The 11,519-nt window shown below is 41.0% G+C and overlaps 1 protein-coding gene across 3 annotated transcripts in view; it reads right to left on the bottom strand.

The window, feature by feature from the left end:
- Positions 1 to 7,663, bottom strand: part of swt1 (SWT1 RNA endoribonuclease homolog) — a 23,881-nt gene extending 16,218 nt beyond the window's left edge. Inside the window, exons 1-6 of one of the 3 annotated variants that reach the window (XM_020602766.1) lie at positions 5,688 to 7,663; positions 4,738 to 4,971; positions 4,183 to 4,249; positions 2,894 to 2,967; positions 1,716 to 2,763; positions 1,457 to 1,586 (exon numbers count right to left, since the gene is read on the bottom strand). In XM_020602766.1, the coding sequence (XP_020458422.1) occupies positions 1,457 to 1,586; positions 1,716 to 2,763; positions 2,894 to 2,967; positions 4,183 to 4,245 (1,315 nt within the window). In that variant the 5' untranslated portion in view covers positions 4,246 to 4,249; positions 4,738 to 4,971; positions 5,688 to 7,663. Of the gene's footprint in view, positions 1 to 1,456; positions 1,587 to 1,715; positions 2,764 to 2,893; positions 2,968 to 4,182; positions 4,250 to 4,737; positions 5,375 to 5,687 lie in introns of those variants that run through there. The other 2 variants (XR_002275161.1, XR_002275162.1) reach the window with 2 other exon arrangements.
- Positions 7,664 to 11,519: the final 3,856 nt, after the last annotated feature.

Genomic DNA, 11,519 nt, shown 5'->3' with positions numbered 1-11,519 from the left:
AACCAAGCTCCTGCTCCGATCGTACAGGGACCGGGTGGCCCTTAGCAAAGGGCCCCGGACCCCGTACTCCCGGCGCACCCCCCACAGGGCGCTGCGAGGGACACGGTCGAATGCCTTCTCCAGATCCGCGAAACACATGTGGACTGGTTGGGCAAACTCCCATGAACCCTCTGCCACCCTGAAGAGGGTATAGAGCTGGTCCAGTGTTCCATGGCCAGGACGAAAACCGCATTGTTCCTCCTGAGTCCGAGGTTCGACTATCGGTCGAATTCTCCTCTCCAGTACCCTGGCATAGACTTTCCCAGGGAGGCTGAGGAGTGTGATCCCCCTATAGTTGGAACACACCCTCCAGTCCCCCTTCTTAAAAAGAGGGACCACCACCCCGGTCTGCCAGTCCAGAGGCACTGTCCCCGACTGCCATGCGACGTTGCAGAGGTGTGTCAACCAAGACAGCCCAACAACATCCAGAAACTTAAGGTACTCAGGGCGGATCTCATCCACCCCCGGTGCCTTGCCACCGAGAAGCTTCTTGACTACCTCAGTGACTTCAGCTTGGAAAATGTTTTTATTAAATATAATTTTCGTAATTACCCTATTATGATACAACATGATTTAATTACCTTTTTGACATTTTTTTCAGGTTACGATTAAATCTTGGTAGTGAAGAATCTAAGAAGAGTTTTTTTTTTTCAAATTATTTATCAAGTTTCTAGGGAATCAATAGCATTACAAGGCACACAATTTTGAGCTTAACTTACAGTGCCTCCATGTGGTCACTTGAGACTATAGGTAAATTGCAATTCCCTTATTTTGGTCGAACCAGAGGTCTGTAGGATGTGAGGAGTGAAGACGGTACTGGAGAAGCCATGACCAAGGGTACACAAGAACATCGTTCGCAGAAGTTTTTTAAAATGACACTCCTTTATCAGAAATCAGTTGGTGATTGGACATTTCAGATGAAGGATCAGATGTCTAATGTTGTTAGCAACATGTTTCACTGAGTCCTTTCTCCTCACATTTTTCTTGCAGCTTACATGGGCAGGAAAAGACACAAGTGAGGCTCTGATTTCTGCTCTGAGGAGTGAGGCGGCTGCCTGGAAGAGCTATAACCGACAATAGACAAGTGCATCTTTCACGGATATCTCCTACGGATAGACACGCCCTTTGGAAACCAGTTTGTGATTGGATGGTTCACATAAGGATAGTCTCCTGTCAGTTAAAACATGTTTCCTCGGTTCCTCTCTCCTTTCACCTTATGTGGGCGGGACTAAGATGCAAGGAAACTACATAAGTGAGGGAGACGTGGATGCAATTAGGGGAATTGGGATTCACTTTATGTTTCACTAATAGTTTGTATTTTACACAAGATGAAAGGACAAACGTGTCTCTGATTGATATATATATATACAGTAAACACACCATAAAGTATATATACTGTTTATTCTGTTATACTTACAGTGTGTGTTTGTAGCTCTCTCTTCTGGGAGGTCTATGTCCATGCAGGTCAGTTCTCCATAGCACTGCATTACATTCACCTCCAACCTCTTCTCAGAGCGGGCAAGGTGAAGCTCTTCAACCACTTGCATCTATAGAACATCACATTTCAAAACAAAATACAAACATTCTCTCTGCCATTTCAAACCACTACAACAACATATTTTTAACATACTAGCTAACACTGATATTTTCACGACATAATTCATGTTTTTGGTTACCTCATCATGCCATGGCTCAGTGTCAGTACTGCACACAGTTGGAAGTTGGCTGGGCAAAGATGACCTTTTATCTTGTTCCTCAGATGAAAAGCTGGGAGCGAAATCCAAACAGCTGTGAGGTTGTTGAACAGTTTGATGCTTGGAGATTCTAAGTGAGACCCCAGAATCTGAACTCTTGTTCCCATGTTTCAGATTTGTGTTTGTAGAAATAGCTTCATTATTGTCACTGGTGCAATCGACTTGCCTTGGTTCAACTTTTTTTGGCATCTTAAAATTTGGAGGCAGAGCTGGTGTGAGAGAATACATTTGTTTCTGAGAAAATGAAGACTTGGCTGTCATATGTGATGTTGATTTGACACTCTTATGGACTGAAGTGACATTCTTAAAGCTACTCTCTGAGGCAGGGGGCTTGGCTGAAGTGGAAGACTCCTTCAAAACAGACACAGAAGGATTTTTTGACTCTGTACATAGGCTCATTTTGCCTGTACAATTACTTTCGTGATGCCTTTGGCAGAACTTTTTCACCAGTTCAATTCTGTTTTGCTTTAAAGAATCTCTAGAGACAGAGGAAGCCTTGACAGTTTTGTAGTCATGTCCAGTTTTTGGTGGTTCCTCAGCTCTCCTCTTCTTCTGTACATTCCATTCTTTCTGTTCGGCAGGAACCAAACTGAGACTCTTTGGCTGCTGCTTTAATTTTGATGGGATCCTCTGGGAAGAACTTTCTTCTAAGCTGCCTTTAGAGAATCTCTGTGTTCTCTGACAAACTGTACCTGCAGTGTCAGTTAACAAAGGTTTCGAGGGTCTCTTTTCCGCAGTCTTGCTCCCACTATCTTTTCCTGAAATTTCAAGTCTTGGTTTACTAGAGCAGTTTCCCCCATGGAACTGCTCAGTGACACTTTTTGTTGTATATTCTTTGTCTTTATTAACAGTTTTATGGCCTGTGGCATGTGTTTTTGCCAGTCTGTAGACAGGCTTTTTGACCTGGCGGGTGCTTGGGGAATTATTTTTCACAGTAGAAGAAACAAAATTCCCTGGTTTTGCTGCAAAGCTGCATGTGGAAGAAGAGAATAAATATCACAGTCAGAGATAATTAAAAACCATTATGTGAATAATGCATAACTGCAACTGCACAATATTAGCCTAGTTAGTTCTTAAAGGTCAGGTATACTGTATCTAACCTCTCCCGACTGTTTACATCTCGCTTCCTCTTGGCAGTTTCACAATTGATGGCAATATCTTGTTCTTTGGATGCCTGAAAACATAAAACAAAAACACTTTTGAACAGCTTGCTGTGGTACAGGAAGGATATTCTGCATTTTTTTTTTATGATTCTTTCCAGCTGCTCTTTGTTGAAGATGTTTTGTTGCTCTACCTTCAGCTTTAAAATGCTCCAAAGCGGTTCGATTGGATTAAAGTCTGGGAAATTACAGGTCACATTTTCTTTTTAAAAAACTCTTGTAGGATTTATGCAGTGTTTGGGACTGCTATCATTTTAGAAAATTCCTCCACGTCCAAGATTCTTAAGAAAATGGCTTAGCTTCTCATTCAGTATTGATGGACACAAACTTGCATTGATGGACACAAACTTGGCTCACTCGTGCCATCTATAAATGTCATCTCCCTTATAGCTTTGCACTCATGTAGCCCCATATCAGCACACTCCCACCTCAATATTTCACAGTCAGCACTACTGTGGCAGTCCTGGCCAGGCCCATGTCAAACATGCTGGACCACAACTGATCTAAACAAACTTATTTTTGCTTTCATCTGACCAATAAACGTACTGCCAAAAATCATCAGGTTTCTTTTCATGTTAGTTTTACTTTCTATTATTATATTTTATATTGATAAAAGTCTTCTTTTACCGCTGAGTGCTTGATTTTTTCCCCCCTTGCTGCTGTAGCCTCGTGAATGTCCCTGTTGTGAGACTAATATAGGTTCATCTTGTCTTATCTTTGACAAAGTTCTGGAGGTTTTGTGCTTTGTGTAACTGTGTGTGATATTTTTGGCCTGAGTCTTTGGTTATTAGTATAGCTCTTCCTATATCCTCTAAGCACTGCTGCAACTGTGTTTTTGCTTATACTGAAAGGTTTACTGATGCTCTTGTACTTTCTTCATTTTTTAATCATGTCTCACAATCTAGTATTTGTTCAGTCAATTCCTTATGATGCAGAGTCATGTTGCATTAGATACTACCCAGGCCAAAAAATAGAAAGCTGTGGCATTCACAGATTCTTTAACAACTTTGTTCATACAACTGTCATTAACTGGAAAGCAGAGATGTTATGACTTATGCTGCACACATCAATCACAGGTAAAGTGCTGCACTGAGGTTGCAATTGGACCCCGTATTTTGAATGTAGTCTGCCTAACCTGTTCATTTTTATTTATACATAATATTAAAATAATTGTAGTTCTGAATTTAACATTTTAGCAAATTAAATAAACATAGCTTCCTTCTCCTCACCTCATCTTCTTCAGTGGAGCATGAAGACTTCCTGCGCCTTCTCTTTTTTGACTTTTTAGACATTTTCCTGTGAAGGTGATTTTGAAGAGCAGACAGTCGTCAGTGACTATGTAAAATCCTTGCAAAACCATCTTTTTTCCTTCGTATTATGATACGGGCTTCTTTGGCTGTTAACAGTGAAGTGTGGCAGGCAAGTAAGACTTATGTAACTTAGTTACAAGGTAAACAACTAGTTCAAATCAAGGACTCAGATGAGGTACAAACTAGGACTAATACAGGGTAAAATGCGTACATACTCTCGTATTTTAAACTTTAGCGAAACCCACATTAAACATATTCCTTTTCTACTCTCGTATTTTAAACTTTAGCGAAATCCACATTAAACATATTCCTTTTCTAAAACATAAAATGTTACGTTAAGCTTATTCCGACACACGACCAACGGCGACCCTTAATTTTAGTGTTAGCTCTTTTAAGCTAATGCTATCCAATGAAATGCTACTAACTTAGGCTAACAACACAACTGCAACAATACAGGCTAATTATTTTCTTTACCATTTAAAGCGTACACTTATTCAGTGGAACAAAGCAGTGCAACGTTATACGATGTATTCCACAATAAGTGAGTCACTCTATCAGCTGTCCCCCAAAACATCCGCTGCAATTCCGCCTTTTCTTCTTCTACTGCTACGAATATTTTGTCTTCAGTTTGCTACATTACTGCCACAGACTGGATTGGAGAGGAGAAGAGGTTTGTGTGTTTCAATGCTCTTGGAAAGTCGTCGTGTCCTGCAGGAGATTATACAGACAGCACGCACATATTCAGGTTTTCTAAAGAGATAAGCAAATGAAGTAATTTCAAGAGAGGAGTAAACAGCACAAGGTAGGTGGGACTAACTGTGGGTTATCAATACCTCTACACAAAAACACAACAACGGCCGGTTCCATCTGTTATTTTTACCAAACAACAGTTTTCTTCAAGGTCAGACCTATACAGTATGTTAAGTATATACAATTGTCAAGTCAGTAGTTTTCCATTCACAAAAATTTCTACTGTGAGCTCAAGGCTGATATGCTATCAAACTCCTCAAAGTACAATATTGGACTTGATTCAAAGATAAAAGTACAAGTCCTTCACTTTACTCCTATTCACAAGTTAAGAATAAAAGCTACTTATCAAACTTTATTTGACTTAAAATTAATTAAAAAAAAAGGTTTGGCTAGCTGACTGCTGGTGGAGGTGGAGGGGCTTTACCAGTGTTAATGTAAGGATAAGGTCGTATAGCCAGAGTGACATAATACTCCTCCTCAGCTGAAGTAAGAGTACGCACAGTAATACGCAGAGTAGAGGCTGAGTAGAGGGAGTGCAGAGCAAACATAGCAGTTGGAATGGTTATTAGACTTAGCTGTAAAATTGGCAGAACACCACCACATTTTGATATCGTAAGCATGGGGTGAGAGAGGTGGATCTAACCACAGAAAACCGAGAGACACTTGGTCATTACCAGCTCGGTGTGAACGTCAGAGTGCAGTGTTGGTCAGAGCACAATCGAGTGTGGTGTTGTTCGGAACCGGGGTAGGTGTAGAGGAGGTCAGAGTTGGGTCATAGTCATCAGAGACACCTGTTTTGTTTGGCAGGAGAGTGAAGTACAAAATGATGGAGAAGGAGAGAGCAGACAGAAATGCAAGCAGTGATATACAAATCAAATCAAATACAAATCAAAGCCGGCTTCCGAAGGCCATCGTTGGCAGCCTGTAGGTAGTCGTGTATGTGTCTTCTCAGGAACTGTATGTACTGTATGCAATTGTATGGTGCAGTGTTGAGCGGCGCTTGGCTCACGCTCTAACACTGTTAGAATTCAGCACAGTCTTCTTCTGTGTACAAGTGTGTGCAGGCAAGTGAATTGCGTCAGATGTCACTAGTCATCAGTTTTACCGTCTACAGGCAGAGGTGATGTTGGGTCGTTCACTGGATTTGGCATATTCTTGCAGTGACTAGCATGGATCCACGTCACTCTTTCAGGAATCTTGATCGCTGTATGGGTGGTTGTCATCTTCACAGAGTGCAGTGGAGGGGAGGGGTCTGGTGGCAAACTCCACTCCCAGAGAGTGTGGGCGACCAAAAAGGATTTCAAAAGGGCTCATGTTAACTCTTGACCTTTTCCTCATTCGGAGGTAGCTTAAAACAATGGGCAGTACTTGTACCCAGGACAGACCTGTTTCCTCTCAGCATTTAACGAGTTTCAGTTTCAGGGTCCCATTCTCTCTCTCCACCACTCCTCCACTGGCTGGATGATAAGCACAGTGTTTTCTGAGGTCGACTCTGAGAAACTTTCCAACCTGTTGAACAGCAGCATTAACAAAGTGAGAACCGTTATCATGGCTGATTCTGGCTGGGATTCCCCATCTTGGAACAATCTCGGTTAACAATGCTTTAGCCACAGTCTGGCTGCTGGGGTGTTTAGTAGGAAAAGCTTCAACCCACTTTGAAAACATGTCGACCATAACAAGGCAGTATTTCGTACCACCAGCAGGTGTCAGTTCAGTGAAATCCATCATCAAGTTTGTCAGGTGTAGGATGTGCAGCCTGTGCGAGTTGTGTTGTTTTACCTGGATTGTTATTTGCACAAATCATACATGACTGACAATATTTCTGAGCATAAGCAGAAAATCCTTTTGTGAACCAGTGCTGACTCGTAATGTCCAACATTCCCCCTTTCGAGATGTGATCAAGTCCATGAACAAGTTTTGCATAGTGGGGAAAGAGATGTTTAAGCAGGCAGGGTTTTCCATCAGGTCCAAGCCAGATGTCGTCAGTCACAGTTGCACCTGTGGTGCACCTGTGGTGCAACTGTGACTGTGACTGTAGTGCAATGAGAGAGCTAGGAACAGAGACAGGAGTGGAGACAAACAAGGAAAGTGTGGGAGGAGGGGAAAGTGCAGCCTTCTTGGCAGCAGCACGAGAGTTTCCTTGAGAGATAGGATCAGAGCAGTGAGAGTGAGCTTGACATTTACACACAGAATGGTCTTAGACAGCAAAATGGCATCAAGCAATGCTGCAACTTTGTCATGATGAAGAAAAGGTTTACCATCAGATTTGAGAAATAGTCTGTTTTTCCACAAAGATTCAAAATCATGCACAACACCAAAGACATACCTAGAATCTGCATAAATAGTAACAGAACCTTTCTTCTGCCAGTTTACAGGTTTCAGTCAGCTGCCTGAGCAGAGAAATGTGAAGGGAGGGCTGCAGAGGCAAGAGTGGCATGAGGAGAGCGCACAGCATAACCAGTACGATTAATTCCCTGTGCATCTCTATAGGCAGAGCCATCAACAAACAAAACAAGATTAAGATTAGTCAGTGGTGTTTCCTGGAGATTGGGTTGAGGTGAACAGACCTGTTGAAGAACGGCAACACAGTTATGTCCCTCACCATCAGTGGGTGTGGGGAGGTTGTATTTGTGTGTGTGTGTGTGTGCGTGTGTGTGTGTGTGTGCGTGTGTGTGTGTGTGTGCGTGTGTGTGTGTGTGTGCGTGTGTGTGTGTGTGTGACTATTTTATCATCACTCACCGAGGTGCTATAGGGAAGTGAGTTCGCTGGATCCCAGCAGTGACAATACGGGGCGGCAGCGGGCAGTCCCCTGTCCCTCTGGTAGTGTTGAGAGTTAGGGGCTGGAGTGTTGTTGTTTCCAGGAAGGCCAGTCACTGTCTGCAGTTCGTCCCAGACGATCACACGAGGGATCCCACTTCTTGACACCAAGCTGTTAAGGAAAAAATCGTGTTTCCTTTAATTCTGTATAATATATGAACAACCATCGGTGAGTGAGAAATAAAGAGAATTGAGATGGATACGTCTTCTGTGTAATTTATTTCTGCAGAAAGGAGTTGTCTACAACAGCACTCAGAGAGGCATGTTACAGAGACTCAAAGAATAAAGGAAGATTCAGTTCAATATAAAGCCAAGGATAACGTCACACAAAAGGAGGGTACACTGAGAACAATTATGCATCTGTGTTCAAAGAGTTTCTGATTTCCAAAACACTGAGAGGTTCACAGGAGATACTTTCAAGGCCTGTGGATGTTACAGTTGCTTCTGCAGTAAACAAAGATACCTTAGGCATTCAGTGTGTCAGCAGAAAACAGAGTTCACTTGTCCAGTGTGTGAAAGGTTACCACAGTTGTTAGCAGACTATAGTTTAATATGTAAATGAACAATATAAACGGATATTCTGAAAAATGCCATTACAAGTACAATTAACAATAGAGCAGTCATGGATGACTCATTAAACAGGCATATTCTGTACAGGCCCAGGGGCCCAAGGGGTCAACTTTCAGTCAACCTGAGAAAACAAACAGCGACTAGATCACAATCATCATTATGGAGGACAAAACAATGCTGCAAACAGCCACCAGGTGGGCAGTTTTTTGAAAGCTAACCCTCAAAATAAGATTGTCAGTCATGGATTTGTGGGAAAAAGAAGCTTAAATAAACCAAGTGACTAAACTATTAAATTAAACAGCATTGCCCTTTATGAAACCCATACTAAAACTGCAGTAGTGGTGGTATGCCACTTAGTGACACTATAGCTCCATTTAGAATCATCCAGCCTTACTTTGCTCTTAACACACTTTTACTGAACTAATCTGTAATGGTATCACTTTATATGACTTTATACTTCTACCCCACTGTCCCATGCTTAAGTTTTATTTAAGTAAAACAGTTCTACTTTATGAAGGCATAGCTTGTAATTGAATGCTTTTCATAATGTGGTATAATAAGGATTTTTAGTGAGCCGCTATTGCTGTACAGGACCATGGCATGAGAAACAAAGCTGCTGACCATTAACAGATGAACTGTGAGTAGTTTCAGCTGTCGGGAATAATCTCTGACACTTGAATAATTTTGGACAGGAGTAATAACATGTAGGGATTTGACAGAAACTGTTAAATGCTCAGGGATTCTAAAGATGACACCATTTGGATTAGATCAGTGACATGTTAAATACATAAAGATTATATTTAAAATTGGAAACAGCTTCTCTGTTTTGTAGTTCATACAGAGGGATAATTTAGCTGTGTTTAGTGGTGATAAAAAGCATTTATGTAGTATGTTATGATGAAGGCCTAGATCTCAAACAGACTGATTCATAAGATTAAATCATGAAAAGGCTACATGTAGTAGTACAGCTTCCCTTATGTCGTAGCTCATTAAACCTAATCTTCCCTGTGAACATTAAAGAAAAACAGTTATTACACAAATAGAAATCTGTCCTTCATTGTCGTTCTTGTTGAATAAAACTTGACAGTACAACCATGTCAGTACCCAAACAAAACTGATTCTCGCATACTTGACAAAACAAAAAAACAAAACAAACGCAGTCCCAGGACTCCTTAAACTTTCATCTTATCTCTATATGACATATAAAGTAATGTTACTGTATATAAAACCTGCTCAGTGTAGACAGGGATAAACAGACATGCTCCATACTCTATCATCATACAACATTCATTTGTATGGTTATAGAATGTAAACACCCACTCAGGTTATTAATCTCACCCAAATTCCCTAAATATTATATAATGTATAAATGATATATAAACAATACCTAGAGCGTGACCTTGTCCTCAAAAGTAGCTCCTGATTTCTAAGCCTGATAATGAGACTGAATATAGCCACTTCATTTTTACTATTGGGTTGTGTGCATTGATTCAGAAGTTTGAAACCATACTACAGCTTGTTTGATAGAAGTAAAACTGTAGAAAATCAGTATGAAAATGGTCTGAAGTAGTCCTCCAGAGAGATCTCAGAGTAAAGCTTTGATTAAGATCAGATTAAGATCCTTCGGTGTCAGTTACCTTTGGCTGATTATGAGCTGAGATTCTGGCACATTTGTTTCAGCCAGACATCTGTCAGCTTCATCTGTCTGCCTGTCACTCCCTGTCTGTCTTTCTTGCACTCTCTCTGCTCTTTTGTCTCTCCATCTTCCTCTTTGTTGTTTTTTCTTTCCCTCCCTCTTTTCAGCCAATTCAAAGACATTTGGTTTTAATCAACAAGCAGTTTTGGACAGACAGTGAATGCTTCTGTTATTATGTGTACATGTGTTTGTGTGTGTGATATTTGAGTGTGTTGAGGAGGGCCTTTACTCCTAGAATGGTGTATTCAAAAAACCAGAGCAGGACTTTTTATGAAAATATGAAGATATTCTTTCACTCATTTAGCTAATAGGCAACTACTGTGTGTATGTATATGTGAGTGTGTGTGTGTGTGAGGGGAAGGATGTGGGTGTGTGCTTGTGTGCAAGAACTGATTTCACACTTTTTGATTTAAGGGCTGCCGAGGTCCACTGAGGTCAGATGTGCACATGTGTACACATGTACACCCAAGTACGTACATGTAGAAACCTTTACACACAATGAATAATGCCTACAACATGGTTTCACTGTGCATTGTTTATTCAAAATATGATTTACTACAATTTTGTCTCTTTTGTAGTAAAAGCAGTCATCAGGTCATGCTTTAGTCTGTAGACCAGTGGTTCCCAATATGGGGGGTGTGACCCTCATAGGGTGCTAAGTTAAATTTGTGGGGTCACAGTGATTATGGGGATGAGAAAGATGAAGAAGATGCATTTGATGCATAAAATTGTACTCAAATTTTAAAAATCATTTCTTAAATTTGTTTTTCTTGTAGAAAACTAAATCCTACCATCTCTTTCCTTTCTTAAATAAAATATCACTATGTAGTTGAACTGCTCAAAACTGACTCCATATTAAGGCCACAACCTATTCTATGATGAGAGGTCACAAGTGCATTTTGGGGAGACGACAGTGGTGCGGTGGGTAGAGCAGTCGCCTTCCAACCAGAAGATTGAAGGTTCGAATCTTGGTATTGACAGTCCATGTGTCAAAGTGTCCTTGGGCAAGGCACTAAACCCCCCCGATGGTTAGACCCTTCGGTTGAGGTGGCGCCACAGATGGCTGCCATCAGTTCAGTACCGGAAATAAATTCCTTATGTGTAACATACTTGGCCAATAAAGGTGATTATCCTTATCCTATATTAGTAGTCAATATCTTTAAAGGTGTCTTTAAAATTTTAGTTTATTAATTAGTCAATTGACAAAAAATTACACTGTGATCCATTATTTATTTTAGTAATTTTTCTAGCCCTGTGATGGATTGGCAACCTGTCCAGGGTGTACCCCGCCTTCGCCCAATTGCCGGCCAGGATTGGCTCCGCCCCCCCGTGACCCCGTTCAGGGACTAAGCGGTAGAAAATGAATGAAATGAATGAAAGTAATTTTTCAAGCAAAAATCTAAATCAGAATCAGCTTTATTGG

Source organism: Monopterus albus, unplaced genomic scaffold, assembly GCF_001952655.1.
Source record: "Monopterus albus unplaced genomic scaffold, M_albus_1.0 scaffold58.1, whole genome shotgun sequence".
Taxonomy (NCBI): Eukaryota; Metazoa; Chordata; class Actinopteri; order Synbranchiformes; family Synbranchidae; genus Monopterus; species Monopterus albus.
Note: the sequence above shows the minus strand (reverse complement) of the source record. Positions and strands in the feature narration are given on the sequence as shown.